Source organism: Canis lupus, chromosome 34 (assembly GCF_011100685.1).
Source record: "Canis lupus familiaris isolate Mischka breed German Shepherd chromosome 34, alternate assembly UU_Cfam_GSD_1.0, whole genome shotgun sequence".
Classification (NCBI taxonomy): domain Eukaryota; kingdom Metazoa; phylum Chordata; class Mammalia; order Carnivora; family Canidae; genus Canis; species Canis lupus.
This window is the reverse complement of record NC_049255.1, coordinates 35,258,817-35,277,127: the sequence shown is the minus strand read 5'-3', so window position 1 is coordinate 35,277,127 and position 18,311 is coordinate 35,258,817. Positions and strand designations below refer to the sequence as shown.

Here is an 18,311-nt window from a genome sequence, read left to right as displayed (position 1 = left end):
CTGTGATAGTATAGAGGTAGAGTAAGGGAGACCCACATTACCACATTGCCTGGAGTGTGGCCTTGGATATGTCACTTCAGTGCTCTGGCCCCAGAGCCATTCACCTCAAAGTAACTGAGTGAATTATTCTACCAAGGGTATTCTTGAGGAACACTGGGCAAATGTAGTTTGGGTTAAGTTTTTGTTAGTAATTAGGGATGGAACTTTGGAGAGAGGAGAGTATAGAGAAAGGCTGAGCCACGTATTTTCAGAAAAAAAAAAAAAGAGAGAGAGATAGAAGTGTGCCATAGTGTAGAACTAGGAAGAGATAGGTGTAAGGAGTATGAAAAAGGTTTGTGGGCTGAAGAATAACTCCTCCAAGGATGCCCACATCCTAATACCTGCGTTGACAAACAGAGAAGCAGAATGGAAAACTTTTCTAAACAGAAATTTCGTCCCAGACCAGGTAAAAACCAATTATCTTCATTGTTTATTTCTGGCAAGTAAGGTTAAAATGATTTCTCATTTTGTTGTGCTCGGTGTCAAAAGCAGATGAATTTTGGATTTAATACCTGTCGTTAAAGGAAATCACTATTCACACTTTTACAGAATTTATTGTGGAAGTACAGGAATGAGCACATCAGAGTCTCTAAGTTTACATATCAGATGCACAGACTTCTGCCCATTGCAGAAAAACCAGCCTCAAAAAAATTGCAATAGAATTACTTTGCCTGGTACATAGCAGCACATAGTGAAAGAAGTTATATTATTGTCACAGCGCTTCATATTCTCTTTTATAAGAAAAGTTATGCAACCTCACCCCTTGCCATGTAACTTCGCTGTCTCCAATGAAAGGAATATACATCCCACCCCACTGACTTTGAGCGTGGTCATTTGCCTCACCTTAACCAGAAGAAAATCCATGGAATTCCAGTTCCAACCAGAAGCAGAAGAGGCCTCCTACATTCCCGCCAGTCCCTTGTTCTTGGTTTATGCCACAAGAGAACAGCGTGCGGCAGGTAGGCGTTGCTCCTTTAGCCTGAATCTCATGTCTGAGAAGACATGTGGAGACTCACAGTCCACAGTGAGGAGAAACCTTGAAGCCAATCCACAGCCTGGGGTAGAGTCATAGCAAGAGACAAATGTCGTTGTTGTAACGTTGAAATTTGATGTCGTTGGTTACTGCGGCCAAAGCTGATCGACGCACTCATGGCATTTTAGAAACAGAAAAAAAGAAACAAGGTTTGAAAAGGAAGCTGAATGGGAGCAACCTTTTTGGCTCTTAGCCCCTCAATGGTCGTAGATCCAAACTCCCCTTTAGGAACTTTCCAAGCAAAACAAAGCCAGCTGGGCCTTGTGGAAGGAATTAAGGAATTCCTTAATTAAGGAATTAAGGTTAAGGAATGTGGAAGGTGATCACAAAATACTTGAAGTGGGTTCGATGAATCAAACGTTTCACAAAGACCACCTGGGAAGATTATTAGCACTATGAAAGTCAGGAACCCTCCTTTTGAAGTCAGCGATATCTCTGAGTCAATTTGTCAGGCACCAGTACTGTATGATTTAGGACACAAATGCACACACACACACACACACACACACACACACACGGCTAGACTGATCAAAAACATCTTCTTTAACTGCTTTGTCATGGTCCCAAAATGTCAACAGTGATAAACTGCAGCCTACCCGAGAAGTAGAAGTCAAAACGGGATTGATCTGGAAGCTGTACCATTTGAGACACGGCTGATCACTGAAGAAATTGAAGATGTTTCGTCTGGGGAAGATAAAACTCCCAAGAGTTACATCGGTTGCCTTCGACAACATGAAGCCCTTTCCTCCTAATCTGTATGGATAACGGAGAGCAAAACCGGGGACAACAGGGGAAAGCCACCAGGACGCAGCTATCGATTCCACGTACTGGGATGTTCTGTTGGGTGGAGCAGACTCTGGGATGGGGACACACCCGTCCCAGGCCACCCAGCAAACAGGTAAAGCCGCTGACAGGCAAGTGTCATCCAGTCCGAGCGCAGACACAGAGCCACATCCGGAAGGCCTGGAAGGACTAGAAGAGCAACAGAAGCAAGGACGTCGGCAGAAATCCTAATGTCAAGGACTCCGGCTGAATGAGCTGCAGTAAGTGGCAGGTGTCAAGGTCCAAAGGGGAGCATGTTTTCAGGGATGGAGCGATGACTGTAGGTGAACCCCCTTGTCCTAGCCACCTCCTCGTGCGTGTGCCTCTTGCCGAGAAAAGTCAAGGGCATGAAATGAGAATGAGAAGAGGTGTTAACACCCAAGGGCCCAAGCAAATCTGCTAAGAAGCCCGTTTAGATCATGAGACACAGGAAAGGAGAAGGCCGCTCTCCACCAGCACCAGAAAGGGGAACACACATCCTTGGAAGGAAGGGACCAGGGCATAGAGTCTGCAGCCAGAAGACACCCAAGGGAGCTCCAGCAGAGAAAAGCTCTGGGTGAGGCCTGGGCAGCAGGCCAAGGGTGCTCTGAAAACTGCCTGGGGAGCGGGACGTGGTAGAAAGGGGCTCTCAGCAGTAGGGGGTTGAGGAGCAAGGAGATGCTGGCTAGCACTCCCGGGGCCCTCACCCCGTGCCGGGCGCTGTGCTAGAAGCTTCACTCATGCTAAGGCCTGTGCTCCTCACCGCAACCCAGTGAGCTAGTACCATTATTTTTTTATGGATTGCAAAACTGAAGCACAGAAAAGATCCAGCCAAGGTCACTTAGCTAGTAAGGGCAGAGCCAGAATTTGGACCCAGAGAACTAGAGTCCTGAATTATGTTCTGGAACCAGAAGCTCAGCCCCAGAGGAAGAGAAGTAGCAGGTCGGTGGGGAGGAGGGTTAGCACCAGACTCCAGGATATGGGAGTAGGTGGGGGGAGCTCAGGCCTCTCCAGAGCCTACCGTCACCAGGTGGGGCTCATCAAACCAGGCACCTTCGGGGCCAACTGCAGCCTGGTGTTGCCAGGGGACATCCATGAGAAGAACCTCGCAGCAATCCTAACCGACCGACTCCGCAAAGGGGCTGCTTCTAACAGCCCATGTTCCCCGCCGCTCCAGATGTTCCGCCAAAGGCTGGGCGGCTACAACCAGGGGATGTCACAGGACGGATTTTTTTGTAATCCCCTGGTGTATTTGCAAAATCACGCTGGAGTGATGTGGGGCTGTTTACTGTTTTGTTAGGCTTCATTTCCTTCCTCTCCTCACCTCCAAAGGCAGGCTCCAACCTAATTCGATAATCCTACCTATTCAGTGAACTCCTAAGCCGTGATTATTTTCATCCTGACACAAACCTGCTTTTACCATCATTACACTTGGAGTCTGCTGAACCCTCAAGCACGCTGGCAACCACCACAATGATGACTCTCTCCTCCCAGGGGCCCTGTAAGCCGTTCTTAGTTATAGCTGTGAAGTATTTTGAGAAACTTGAATTAAAGTGGTAGAGAAAGCACAACACACATTTGTTGCTCATCTTGGAAAGACAACAGCAAAGAGCTTCCAAAACTATCTTCGATTAACATAATCTGAGGGTAATGAATATGGATATTGTCAATAGTCACTTGGAAACATGTTTTCTCGTACATTTTGTTCTCTCCAGTACATTTCCAACCAAGAAAGAAAATGCCCCAAGTCCCTGTTTGCATCAATAAAGCAAACACTCAGAGGAATTACAGAGGGAACAGAGCTAGGAACGCTCACCACCCTCAACCTTCGTTCCAGTTGGTTCTCTATATCTACATCACGTTTCTGATTATCTATCAGATAAAAGCCGTCACCTCCCTAACAAAGCTTGCTTCATTTCTCCGCATCCTTGTGACAGTTTCTGATGAAGGCTGATCAGACAAGTATCCCAGAGGGTGTCTCCATCACTCGGGGGCCAATGCCAATGCCAATGCCAATGCCAATGCCATGGCCGCACAGACCCTCGCTCACCCCTTCCGCCCCCTGTTTTGTATCCTGCACGACCAGTGTTAGTTTGCTAGGGCTGCTTTAACAAAGCACCACAAACTACGTGTCTTAAAAACAAAAACGTATCATCTCCCAGTTCCGAAGGCTGGAAGTCTTCGATGAGGGTGCAGCAGGGTTGGCCCCTTCTGTGAGGAAGATGCACACTCCATGGCTCCCTCCCAGCTTCTAGTGGTTTCCCAGCAATCCTCGGTCTTCCTTCGCTTTTAGATGCATCCCCCTGGCCTCTGCTTTCATCTTCACACCTCATTCTCTCTGTGCCCAAATGTCCTCTTTTTACAAGGACATCAGTCATAGGAGATTAGTGCCCACCCTATTCCAGATGACTTCATTGAACTAATTACATCTGTAACCACTATCTCCAAATAAGGGGGCATTCTGACTGCTAGGGTTTGGGAAGGCTTCAGCATAGGAATCCAAGGGGGATGGGATTCAACATCTAACACATCCCTCCTCCATCCCTGGAATGATCCGGTTTTATCTGTCATCCTGTGTAATGTGTTATATTCTTTCTTCACTGAACATCACTGTTTATGTGGTCTCATTTTTCTGCAATAGGCAGACTATGCCGTATAATAAGAAAAATAATGAAACACAAGCTTTCCAGGAAAAATGCAAAAACAAACCTTACTCCTTGCATTGTGATTGAGGTGCTCATGACCTCCCACTCTAGACTTACAGCTCCATGAGAGCAGAAACCATGTCTTTGCATCGCCCCCCACCCCACCCCAAGCCTAACACCGTGCCTGGCACATAACAGATGCTCGGTATATACTGGCTAACTTGAAATTAAATAGATATATACATTAATTTCTCACAAGAGCTCAAACGAAGCAATTGTTCTTGCAGCATCCCTGGTATATATGTGACACATTTTCTCACAAATCTGGAAATCTTTTAAAAAAAAAGGAAAAGGAAAAGGGAAAAGACTGCTGACATGCTAGGCTTCGAAATGACTGCTGTATACAATGGCACTATGCACCTGTGGTGATATTGAAGGTGTTGTCAAGAATTAAAACACAGTATGAAGCAACACTGTCAAATCTAGGAGGAAATTAAGCCAGTAGGTCCATCACCCAACCCCTGTGAACCAAACGACCTCATTTCACCTGATTCTTCTAATTAGGTTGTGTTTGCAAAGCCTCTAGAAGCAGACAAGTGTGACATTAAGTGCTAAGTAGTATTAATTAATAATATTGGTAGATTACAGGGGCTGGTACTGCTTATAAATGTAAATGTCCTAGGCTTGTCAGCACAGTAGTTGGAATCAATGTTCAACTGTACTTTAGGAGCTCTTTGTAGAATTGTGTAACGCTTCCACCTTCCAAAGAAGGTAGCTTCATCTCATCTTTGCACTCTCTAACTTGTCAGGACTTTGGAAATCATCTAACATAATAGTTCTCAGCTCTATCAGGCCCAGCACCTCTTTTCTGTAATAAAGGTTTGGTTATACCCCTCTTTAATATCCTGAAGCAAAATGCATGAATAAGCTACGTGTATTATAACATATCTCAGTGTGTAAACACAGGCCAGCACACAGGGAGCTGTCAGATGCTTTTACTATATAAAGGATCACCGTCCGCGTGCCAGTTCCGAACGGCAGGCTGTCACAGGTGTGGTGATGGGAGGTGCTGTGCCATGGGTGGCGTTGTAAGGGGGGCCTTGACTTTCTGAAGCAATGAAGAATTCCTTTTCAGTTCCAGACCAAAGAATTTACAGTCATCCTTTCATTTACTCTATAGTTGCATTCCTGGAAAAGTCAAAGCACTTGTGTATTAAAACCATTCCTAAAAAACCCCATGTGTTTATACATGAAACAATTAGGTTTTACGTTTGGATCATCATAACCAGAATTTTCATCTACAAAAATGTCTGTGAGAATATTGAAAATTGGATGACACCAATCGGGTTAGCACCTCTGGGGCTCACCCACCACATGCCAGGAACATTTCCTCTTCCTCAATCTCGGAGAGCAAACAATGCTCAAAACGGTTTTTCATTTTATTTGAGAGCAAAGTTCCAAAACAACTCGATGGGGTGGGATCGTCCCTCTTGAAAGTCACAAGTCTAATTTTACATCTTTGTATTTGGAAAAACGAGGATGTTGTGTCCCCAGAGAATATGCCCCCAAATTACAAACCAAGTCTTGGCAGACCCAGAACAGGTGAGCATTTTCGGTGTGCCAGGCATTGTCTTAAGCTCTCTATAGATACTAATCTAATCTTCACATCAACACTAGGCAGGAGGCTTATTATCCCCATTATACAGTTGACACTGGAGCACAGAGAAATGGAGTAACTTACCCAAGGTCCCACAGCAGTAAGTAGCAGAGCTCTGACTCAGACCTTCTTCTTCAGAACGACTCGGGGACACAGTGCAAACGACAGATTGTTGTTTCAGACTGGAGGCCACACAAAAGGGGAAAGGCAACCCTCCTGCATTATGAGTACACAAGAGAAACCCACTCAACCAGTTCAGTATATTGACCTCCAACCACACCTCCAAGTGAGAGCCTGTTCCTGCTTGGTCTCATCATCTCCCTTCTTGTGTTTTTCCGCAGGCATTCATGCCCAGAAGAAGGCTGCTTTGGGTCCCTCCGGACCTTTCCTAAAAAGGAGATCTTTGCTCACTAGATGAGTTCCAGAAGCATCCACTAAGGCTCCCATAGCCCTCTTCCATCAGTCAACCTTCACCGTAACCACTATCACGCAGGATGAGTGGCTTCCTTGCCTCCCTGGACCCCCGGCGGGTTCAGTGGGGGGCCGCCTGGTATGCCATGCACTCCAGGATCCTGCGCACCAAACCAGTGGAGTCTATGCTTGAGGGAACTGGGGCTACCACAGCCCATGGCACCAAGCTAGCCCAGGTGCTCACCACCATGGACCTCATCTCACTTGGCGTTGGCAGCTGTGTGGGCACTGGGATGTACGTGGTGTCTGGTCTGGTGGCCAAGGAAATGGCAGGACCTGGTGTCATTGTGTCCTTCATCATTGCAGCCGTGGCATCCATATTATCAGGTGAGTGTCTCAGTACAGTGGAAGGCCTGTGGAAAGTGTGCTTGCCAGTCTGTCACTGCTCATCCTGCACTTCTAGAATGTTCATCAGTGAGATGTATGAAGTGTCAGCAAAGGCATCGTTGGGCTCCTTTTTTGCCTTGACTGCCAGGGAGTTCAAGACTCAACTGTAGTAGCTTCCTTTTTCTTTTTTTTTTTAATTTTATTTATTTATTCATGAGAGATACACAGAGAGAGGCAGAGACACAGGCAGAGGGAGAAGCAGGCTCCCTGTGGGGAGCCCAATGTGGGACTCGATCCCAGGACCCCGGGCTCATCCCCTGAACCGAAGGAAGATGCTCAACTACTGAGCCACCCAGGCGCCCCTTTGCTTGTTTTTTGATACAAATAATTAATCTGGTGCCCGGCTTCCTCCCAACTTCTCATTCCCTGTCATGTCCTAATAGCTCCATTTTTATCCTAACTCTCCCTTTCAATGGAAGATAGGTCAATCCCTTTGTGGGGAAGTGGATATAGCGAGGATTATAAATAATACATAAGGGGTAGGCAGAGGAGCAAAATGACAAGTCACTAAATCTGATATGATTGGGATTTGATGAGCCAAAAACTGGCATTGTGACCCCCAAGCAGGAGGAAACCAAGCTAGGAAATATAGAGCCATCATGAGAATCACAAAGCACCATCTGCCACAAGCGCTTCAACAGATTGTATCCTACAGAAGTAGTTCAACCAGTGCCATCGCTCCCCTTGAGAAAGAATCATAAAACTCATTTTGTCAATAAGGTACCAGGACTTATATATTGATAATTTGTGAAATGGCTCTCCTATTTTCCTTTTCCTTCTCCCTCCTTCTCTCTTGAGCTGTGATCCACAGTATCTTCTTCCCAGGAATAGGTCAATAGATAATAACTTGGAAAAGAAGGAAAAAAGAACATATCCTGCTTCTTGAGCATTATATTGCATGAAGTTTTGCTGGGTTTTTGGTGGCAAATCATGTGGGTCAAGTCATGTCCTGGCAGGAAACCTCATGGCCTCTTTCACTGCTTCGGAAGCAAGAATGCTCGCGTGCTTCTGGATTCCCGCGTACTAATGCATGCCATCATCACAAGAAAAGTTCTACATAGATACTGTATGTCCAGACTAGCCTTCGTCCGTGGGGAATGCACAGGCCAGGAACACACAACCAGAAAGTGCACCGGTTTATATTTGACATCTTTTTAACTTAATGAGGGAAATAATTCTAGACTGATTCTATTTCTCTCTCATCATGGCTTACTTCTGTTGGTTATATAACGATCCCTCTTCCTGAAGTCATCTCTAAGATGTATCGATAGCCTAATAATTGAGGTTCCTTCAGAAAAGAGGACTCTTTTCTTATAAATGAAAATAAATTATTCACATGGGTGAATTCTGTGGATACTTCAAATGCCTTTAACCCAATTGCAATCATTTCTAAGCTTATTGCCAAAGAAACTATTTGGAGGAAGTTGCCAGATTCCTATTCACTATAAATTTATAGATCTAGAGGACAAAAATAGCAATAGTAGGACAAGAGACAGACGTAACCAGGGGTCCCACCAAAAGCACAGAGCAGAGGGCTAAGAGTCCTATCCAGTTAATGCAGACTGACCACTCTCCTCTAGGTCCATTCTGTTATGGTCCCATCCTCCAAACTACAATGAATCCTGCAAACAAATCACCCACACCGCATCCTTCACAGCACTACATTACATTTAGAAACTAGATCCAGGCTCGGTTGCATTCTGGAAGGCTGTCGCCCAGTCAAGGTGCCCATGGCATTATATAACCGAGATTTTTCTGCTTCTCATATGGAGGACCCAAGACTGATCCAGTCAGTGCTCTGTTGGGACCAGCTTCCACCTGCTGCAAGAGTCCTAATTGTACACACCTCTCCCTAACTCTGCATTCAGCAGGGTCATGTTGTTGTTAACTTGAAATTGGCCATAGTGGGTGCATTTATACCATAAAAATCAGCGAATGCTCCAAATAGAGTTTGATTGGTTGGTTGGTTGGTCAGTCGGTTGGTTGGTTATTTTCAGAGAGTCAGTTGTTAAGCATTTACCAACACACCACTGGCCCAGCTCTACTGAAGGCCCTGGAACTGCCCCGTCACTGGTGTCTTCACCACTGCACCAAGCACCAAAAGAAAACCCCTGCCTCTCCCGCAATCAGGGACTTTGGAACCTGGCTCTGCCCCGACTGGCTGTGAGACCTTGAGCAAGTTCCATAACTTTTCTGAGCCTCAGTTTCTCCACTTTGAAAATGGTCATAACAATAGCTCCTTCAGAGTCACTGTGAAGATTAGAGATGCCTGGAAGTGCCTGCTGCAATGTCTAGCACATAGCACTAAATAAGCAGTTATTATTATTGTGTGCCAAACTCTGTATTCAGAGGTTGCCATACAGCATCACATTTAAGACTCGTAACATCTTGGTGCCATGTGTAGGTGGCTTAGTTGGTTGAGCATAAGACTCCTTGTTTCAGCTCAGGTCATGATCTCAGGGTCGTGAGATCATGCCCCGCATCACATGGCACTGGGCTCCTCGTTCAGTAGGGAGTCTGCTTGAGATTCTCCCCCCATTCCCTCTCCCTCTTCCCACAGATCCTCTCTCTCTCTCTCAAGTAAATAAATCTTTAAAAAAATTAGTGATATCTCTTCAAGATAGGTTTTATTCTCTCCAGTTTTACATGTGAGAAAATTGAAATTTAAATACCAGAACTTAGATTCAAATTTGTTATACCAACAACATCTTTCAATGTTGACTATAAATTTAAATTACTTGGGGAAACTTTTTTTTTTCTAAAGAATGGTTTGAGGGAGAGAAGTCAATTTTATTGAGTTATAATTACATACAGTAAAATGTAGCCCTTTAAATATACAACTCTATGAACTTGACTAACACCTATAATTATGTAACCTCCACCAGAATCAAGATACAGAAGAGTTCTATCATCCCCAAATAATTCCTTCATGTTACTTCTTTGCAAATCTCCTCTCCTCCACCCTCAACCCCTGGCAACCACTAATCTGTTTTCTGTCCCTATACTTTTGTCTTTTCCAAAATGTCATATATGTGGAATCATTCAGTACATAACCTTTTGAGTTTGGTTTCTTTCACTTGGTATGAAGCATTTAATATTTATTCATATTGTATATATCAGTGGGTCATTCCATTTTTTTAGTAGTACCCCATTATATGGATATACTACAGTTTATTTATCCATTTACTAGTTGAATGTTGAATTGAGTTGCTTCCAGTCTGGGATCATTACAAATAAAGCCATTACAAATATTTATGTACAGGTTTCTGTGTGAACACAAGTTGTCAGCTCTCTTGAGTAAATACCTAGGAGTAGAATTATCAGATTGTGTGGTAAGTGGAGGTTTAACTTTATAATAAACTGCTAGACTCTTTTCCAAAGTGACTGTATTATTTTTCATTCCCACCAGCCATACCTGAGAATTCCAGTTGCTCTGTTCCTTGCCGGCTCTCAGAATTGTCAGCTGCTGCTTTTTGTTGCTGCTTTGTTTGTTTGCCATTTTAAAAGGCATATAGAGATATTTCGATGTGGTTTTCATTTGCATTTCCCTAATTATTAATATTTAAAGCATCTTTTTATGTGTTTATTTGCCATCCATCTTCTTTGATGAAGTGTTCAAATCTTTTGCTCTTTCTTTAATTGGATTCTTCATTTTCTTATTATTAACTTTTAAGATTTTCTTACACATTCTTAATATAATTCCTTTATTAGATATGTGATTTTGTAAATATTTTTTCCCAGTTTGTGGCTTGTCTTTTAGTTTTCTTAGAATTCCTATTTATTTCCTTTTAAAAATGCTGAGGCCCAGGCTCTACCTCGAGAGATTCTAATTCAGTCAGACTGAAGTAAAGCTCAGGGAATTTTTTTTTTTTTAAAGCCTCAGAGAAGTCAAATGTGCAGCCAAGGTTAAGAACTACTCTTTCACAAGGACCAAAACTTAACTCCTGCTTCAGCTATAACCTACAAAAAGAGAAAACATAGGTTAGGATATAAATTATTTGGCCAGCAGATTCTTAAGAGATTTTCTCGGCTGTGGCATCATCCTCTGTGCCATGCAAACCAGCTCATAACATGAAGCAAATCTGACTAAGAGAAAGTGACTTCCTCTACAATATGACCAGAGCCAAAGTTACAGTGACCCCAAGCTCCTCCTACCAGTCATGCCCCAGCCCAGTAATGCCCACAGCCTTATCACAGGTAGAGGGAAACTTATCAGAGGAAGTAGCTTATGCTGTAACCTTTACCCTCTGTCCATAAGGTCTTATCTACCCTTTAATAGTTCAGCAAGCCACAATCAGAACCCAGGCCCATACCAAACCTAGAAAACTCTTTGAATACACCAGATTAATAAATGAGATAGGGGGAAATAGTTTTTCTTCCTGGTTCCCACCTACAACCATATTGAGAGACTGAAGGACGGAAGCAGGATGGCTTCCAGAGGTTCTCTAACTCAGTTGACTCAGAGTGAAACCCAAAGCAAAGCCACCATGCCAGTGACATCTGGCCACCAACTCAAAGCCCTAAAAGCATCCTATGAACTTGAGTGAGGACTCCTGCTTTGACTTTTTCTCCTAAGTTTATTTCCAGTTCTCTTTTAATATTATCACATTTGAACCCCAAACAGAATGTAGGCCTGAATGACTCCTGAGCTCATGCATGTCCTACAATGACCCTTTAGGCCCATATCTCAAATAGGGATTAAGTGACAGTGTGTTTACACGGCATCGGTCCCCAGGCTGATGCACAATACCAGTAAGTTTTATCATCTACTCATAAGAAACTATTAGACAAAAATCTAATAAGATGTGATTCAGTAAAGATGTATTGCGTACCCACCATCTACCAGTCCTAGGGCAGCACCGAAAACAAGTAAGAAATTGTTTCTACTCTAAAGGACCCATTGCTTATTGGTAGAGGCGAACACCCAATGGGATGGGTAAGTATGGCAATAATAGTAGTAATAATAGTAGTAATAGCAGCAGCAGCTACCATTTATTGAGTACTTCCTGCATACCAAAAGAGTTCTAAGTGCTTAACATGTTATGTTACTTAAGCCTCACATCGACTCTATGTGATAAATGGTGTCATTATCCTTACATTACAGATGAGAAAACAGCGGCTTGTAAAAAGTCTGGGAACTCGCTTTAGGCACCTGATTAAGAAGTGACAGAGCAGGGAATAGAGTGAAAGCAGTCTGACTCCAAAGCCCACATTGTAATCACTGCTCATCTGCTACCATATTAGCAGATGAGGGTCAGATTCAATCGCACACAACAGAAAACCAAAAATGAGAGACAATTTCACCTCTTCCTTGTGTAGAAAGAATCTGGAGGGAGGCTGCTATTGTGGCTCTGCAGTCGTGGGGACTCAGGCCCATCTTTGTGCTCTACCACGGAGGGTGCTTGGCTTCCATCCTTAGGGTGACTTCAGGATCCAAGGTGGCTGCTGGAGCTGCAGTCAGTGCATCCAAGTTCCAGAAGGCAGGAAGGAGAACAGAAAGTTGAGGCAGGTCATTTCCCATATTTCTGTCCCCTTTTTAAGAAACTTTTTCATAAATCCTTCTCTATAACTTACATTGGTTGAAACAATTGGTCCCAGGAAGTGAGGCTATGAAGGGTAGTCTTCTGACTGGCTGTATTGTCAACCCCAGTATTCCAGGAGCTCTGTTGACAGGAAAGAAGAGGAAAGCTGGCTGTCACTACCACACCTATAGTGGATGCACAACCCCCAGGCCCTCTAGCTTGCTGAGGTCAAGTTGTTCTGAAATGTTTAAGTAAAATTGGTTCTTATTCTCAGTAAATGTACGATTGGAAAATCTAGAGTCCCCCTCAATAACTCAGTAGGGAGTCGTGAGGCTTACCTCACGACTGATTATGCCAACCCTGAATCTGCTCCCACGGAGTCTCTATCTCTCTACAATCTAATCCCAACCATTCTCCAAAGAATATTGTCCCCTAACTAAAATGGTCCATCAGGATCATTTATGAAACAAAGTGGGTTCTTAGAGGAGGGGCTTGGGGGCCAAGCGGGAAGGTCTGCCCAAGGGGGACAGGCCAAGAGATCATTCGGTCAGTAAAGAAGTTCAGCAACACGAGCAGATCCGTATTGTAGTAACACGGTGGGGAGAGAGTAGGGGTGGCGACACTGGTTATGCACGTATTGTACAGAACAGGCAAGGGGTTAAGAGTGGAGATGGGAAGGAAGCTTGGGATGTGGACAATGTGAGCGTGGGTGGGCGAGGAAGAGTGTGGCAGAGGGGCCCATGTTCTCTCCACTAAGGAAAGGCGCAGCAAATGAAAGTGTATTTGAAATAATGTCATGAGAATAACGGATTTACAACACAGTTCTGGTGACAGAAAGTGAAAGTAGACGCAGAAAACCCAAGGAAAAGGGACCCACCGCCACTGAACACCACCGAGGACAATAAGCAAATCCGTGTGTGCAGAACACCAAGGCGGGGCTCCCACTTAGCACCTCCTTCCCATTCTCACCAACACAGAGGAGGGAAGGGTGACTTCATTTCTTCCCTCAGCTGAGGAGCCAGACAGTCAGTGGTTAAAGTAACTTCCAGAGAGGCTGACAGATACTTAGTGGCAGGACCAGAAGCCCACCCCCAGAATCCAGGGCTCCAGAGCTCCTGCTCCTCCATCAGCAAGTGCTGCTGAGACCCTTGAAGCCACGCATCCGAAAGGCAATGAGGCCCATAGGACTGAGTAGCATTTTTCTTGGCATTCTTAGTTTATGGTTTAGCCCTAGGGCTTATAATTTGAATTTCCTGCCATCCTCATTTGCTTTTTGGCATCCTCTGATCCATCATCAGGCGAGACCAGGGCCACCGAGTCCCTGGGAGGTGGCAAGGCGAGTAGCGCCCTGTCAAGCAGATGCCTTTCCCACAGGCGAGGCTCCCCAACCTCCTCCCAGGGCTGGACCTCCACAAAGCCTAGGCAGGATCTCTGAATTGCGGTGCTCGTCTCAGTTTGGATTTTCATGACCGAGGAAGATTTCTAGAGACTCCAAGTCTATTTAGATAGTCTGCTGAGTTCCCTTGTTTTGTCTTTCAGAACAGATCATTTTCCCCTCCTCCAACTGAAGCCAGACTAGAGAGGTGAACACAGGAGGGCTGGCCCTTCTGCATTGCTGATGGTTCTCAGTGACCTAGGATCACTCATTCATTCTACAAGCTCACATCCCTTTGTTTGCCCAGAACACTGGAAACACTGAAAGGAAATGCAAAGATAAACAGATGCATGGCAGTCTTCAAGCTTCTGGAAAACTAGTTCTCCAAGATAGTGTCCAAACTCACAGCTCTGTGTCGACATCTTCATAAGGATAGCAGCTACCCTCAATGTTGTAAAGTCTCTGAGACATAGACTTGGTTAAAGTTAGTCATTATTATTATTGCTGTTGTCATTTTTATTATTATTAATCCAATACTGTGCCCCAAGCACTGTGCATTTAATGCTCTCAACTTCCCTCCTGGGTGACCACTCGTGTCCACATTTTATCAGTCACAACAGCTAAACCACTGGGGACTTCCGACGTATCATCTGGCACTAGCTACACACAGCTACGTAATCCAACAAATCCTACAAAATAAGTGCCATTGTATATGAATTTTGCAGATGACAAATATGAGGCTCAGAGAGGTGAGGTCATTTATCCAGGCCCTTAAGGCAGTCAGTGGCAAAGGTTGAACCTACATTTGAATCTGCCTCGCTCCAGGGGCTATTAACCCCCAGCTGCTTTATGCACACACATGCCCCTAAGAACTCACCAAGAGAACCAAGTGAATCAAGAAAACCTTCACTCTTATTAGGGTTTCAAAAGGACCTGTGGCTCACCCTACTCTACTGATTAGTTGAGCACTTTTCTGGATCATAACTTTTGTAACCCAGGTCATGAAAATACTTTCTAAGCTCAGCGCCTTCCTGTCACCTGTCAGCAGTGAGAAGGGTGTTGCGAAGTTCATGGAACTCTTGTATATAGAGCTGGATTGACAGCCCTGTAGGAAGGATGTCACTTACCAGTTCAGAGAAGGTGAGCCCATTTTTATAAAAATTTACAAGTCTCTCAAATTACTGATTCTGACATAAGCCTCCTCTAGCAAACTAAGACAACCTGGGCTTCTTTCACAGCCTCTGCAGCATCTGGTAGAGTGGACAGTGCATACCAAGAGCAGCTAGCGAGGCGTGGGGGGGACTGGCCACAGAAATGCTGCAGAACACAGGAAAGAACTCTGAGACAAAGAGCTAGATGTCCATGCAAAAAAAAAAAAAAACAAGACAGGCACACGTGAAATAATCTTGAGCACTGCAAGAGACCACAGGGCCTGAGACAGAAGTCGGGACACCCAAACCCTTGTCCCAGCTCTGTTCCTCCGCAGCTCAGGACACTTAGGCAAATCGCTCACCTCTTGACTTCAGTTTCCTTCTCTGCAAAACGAATAGTTCAGATTCGATTGCCTGTATGAGGGTTAAAAAAAATAAACAAAAAGAACCCAGGGAGGGGAAAGATTTGTACAGAAAGGTCCAATGTCTCAACCTTCCACACACACACTTTCCAACCCCAGGTAGCATCCGGGCACCAGATGCAGCCAGCCCCCCAGAACTGATGCACCTCACTTCAAGCCCTGCTCTGCCGTTTACAACTCATGTGACTTGGGAAACGTACTTAACATAGACCTTCCCAAGCTGGTTGCTTGGGTGTGTTGATCCCTCAGCCCTCGGCAGGGCTGGACGGTGGCAGAGGCCCCAGGATACCACCACCACCTGTGAGCAGCGTCACCCCTGTGTATATTGACCTCCTTCTCCTGGCCACACAAGTGCTACTGTTCTCTAGGTGTGCCCTGTCCGGTGGGAAGGATTGGGAGGTCCTAATAGCCTGTCTTGACCTTGGATTCATCATCTGTCAATGGAAACAATAACTGTTTTGCCTCATAACCACCTCATGAAGATGGTGTGTGTAAAGTACTCAGGACGGCCGTGCACCTGGTAAATGCCCGGTACCGTTTGCTCATGTTATCATCACCACTGCCAATACTATTGGCCAGATCTCCGACCTGAAGAGGCTAGAATTTGTCCTTAATGCCAACAAGCACCCATGTGGCAGATTCTGAAACCCCTCGGTGCGTCCCTAGCCAAAGACCCAGCAGGCCTGCCTCCCGTTCACCCTTTCACCAGATGAACCTTGCACAAAGAGCATTCTTTTGGATCTGAAGGTATTTTTCCCAGAAGGAAGTCTCATCTCTACCAGGATAGCCCCCTTCAAAAAGACTGTGCTTCAAAACATCCAAGAAGTTATGCCTCGGAAAACAAATAAAAACATGTAACTACAAGTGGTGGTAAGTGTTGTAGGAAATTAAACAGGGTGCCATGACAAAGTCCTCTTTCCGAACCAGTGACGTGTAAGCAGCCTCAACTCTGGGCACTGAAAAGATTGCTCAAAGTGAGTAAGGCATGACCACCATGAGATAAAAGCCCATGAAGAGGAGTTACGCCAAGCACCGGCCCTCACCCTCAGAGGCCTGGTAGGAAGCCGACTTTGTGCACGACAGCTCAGGGGCCTTACACACCCCAGGCATCTGCTCTGAACACTCAGTGCCCCTCTAGGCCTCCTAAATCCTAGGTCTCTGGCCCTGCTCGGCCCTCCATTAGCCCCTTTTGGGGGAAAGTGGAGATGGCATCTCTCTTCTAGGAGGGGTGTCCCATGTCTCTGGGAAGGTCCTAGAGAGAACAGATCCAGGCCCCTGAGAGATTTGCTGTGTCTCATACTCCCGAGAATGTGCTGGAATGCAGCCCATCTCGGTGGAATCCGGACCCACTTGTCATCAGATGGGCTGAGGAGCCACACAAGGGCCGGCGCATGCTCTCTTAGCACTCACCCTCAACCCCAGCCACTAAATCCTCAGGGCAGGGCGTGATGACTTGGCCCCCTCCCAAAAGCTTCTTGGATCTGTCATCCTTGTTGGCACGACTTGCATCTGCTTTAGAAATTGGGGCACTACTACTCCTGGAGAGTGGCGAGCTGAAAAACATCTGGGTGCACGAGAATTTTCCTGGCTGTCACTTTCCTCCCGTGCTGTCCCTTCCGCACCAAGACTTTCTAGCCCCAGTTATCAGAGTCACCTAAGTGAGGGTCTGGAGGCCTCATGAAGAAAGTTTGAACAAGAAAATGGGAAATTTCTCTCTACCCTCAGAATGTCTAACTGGACCTGCAGGAGGGAACATATGTTTCCAGATTAAAGATTTTTTTTAATTTTTATTTATTTATTTATGATAGTCACACACACACAGAGAGAGAGAGAGGCAGAGACACAGGCAGAGGGAGAAGCAGGCTCCATGCACCGGGAGCCCGACGTGGGATTCGATCCCGGGTCTCCAGGATCGCGCCCTGGGCCAAAGGCAGGCGCTAAACCGCTGCGCCACCCAGGGATCCCCAGATTAAAGATTTAAAACCCAAGAAGGAACTTTTCCAGGTTCTGATTTAGAAGGAAATTGGGCACGCATAGGGCTTGGTATAGACTCCAGATGATTTCTGATATCCTGTGGGGGCTGAGTCTCTAAAACCATCAGCCAACAATTCTTGCTTCCAACCTCTTTGATCCCACCCCCCAAGGCAAAGGCTCCTGCATAAACCCTCGGGAGGCTACTGCTGAGAAAGCCTGTGCAATTCTCTTTCCTCTGTAACAACTGCCATCGCTCCCACTGGAAGAGTGCCCGCCACACGCCAGAACCGTGCATGTGCTCCCTTAAGGACCCACAGCAACCCCCCACGAGGGATCTCTATCGCCACTTCCCAGATGGGGAAACCAATGCTCAGTGAATCGGGTGCCTTACTCGAGCCCACAGTTAGTAATAATTATAGTTGTCATTTATTAAACACTTAAGTGCCTTGTGCCAGGCACTGGCAACGTGATCTGTGTGCAATCTCATGTGGTTGTCACGACCCCTCTCTAGACCTCTCTCCAGAGGTTGGGTGGCTCCTATGACACTCCCTGCTTTTCCTAAAGCAGAGACTGGGCTGCTGACCGTGGCCTCAGCATCCGAGTACAGCTGACCTGAGCAGCAGATGAGAAACTGTGTACAACGGGCCTAGCACAGGGCAGATGCCAAAAAACAGGTGCTTTTCTCTTTTGTGACATCTCTTTCCCTCCAAGACTGCCTTTGACATTAACCTGATGCCACCTACATAAAAATGTGAGGAGCAGAGAAAAGGGCAGCCCCAGCCACCGGACACCACAGCAATGAGGAAGAACCAATCTGGGTCAGAGGGGCTCCGG

The 18,311-nt window shown here is 45.7% G+C and overlaps 1 protein-coding gene and 2 long non-coding RNA genes across 4 annotated transcripts in view; 1 reads left to right on the top strand and 2 right to left on the bottom strand.

Moving 5' to 3' along the window:
• Nucleotides 1-18,311, top strand: part of SLC7A14 (solute carrier family 7 member 14) — a 111,662-nt gene that overhangs the window by 46,372 nt on the left and 46,979 nt on the right. The window contains exon 2 of the mRNA XM_038583880.1: nt 6,517-6,973. Within this exon, the coding sequence (XP_038439808.1) occupies nt 6,670-6,973 (304 nt within the window). The 5' untranslated portion in view covers nt 6,517-6,669. The remainder of the gene's footprint in view (nt 1-6,516; nt 6,974-18,311) is intronic.
• LOC111093839 lies at nt 574-10,648 on the bottom strand. The gene is made up of 3 exons (XR_005384001.1): nt 10,449-10,648; nt 6,260-6,391; nt 574-1,756 (listed from the first exon to the last, which is right to left on the bottom strand). It is a non-coding gene; the product is annotated as an uncharacterized LOC111093839 (long non-coding RNA).
• LOC111093838 overlaps nt 10,746-18,311 on the bottom strand; it is a 49,378-nt gene continuing 41,812 nt past the window's right edge. Inside the window, exons 4-7 of one of the 2 annotated variants that reach the window (XR_005383999.1) lie at nt 15,444-15,495; nt 12,608-12,696; nt 12,338-12,484; nt 10,746-10,993 (exon numbers count right to left, since the gene is read on the bottom strand). This is a non-coding gene — a long non-coding RNA (uncharacterized LOC111093838). The remainder of the gene's footprint in view (nt 10,994-12,337; nt 12,485-12,607; nt 12,697-15,443; nt 15,496-18,311) is intronic. The other variant, XR_005384000.1, reaches the window with a different exon arrangement.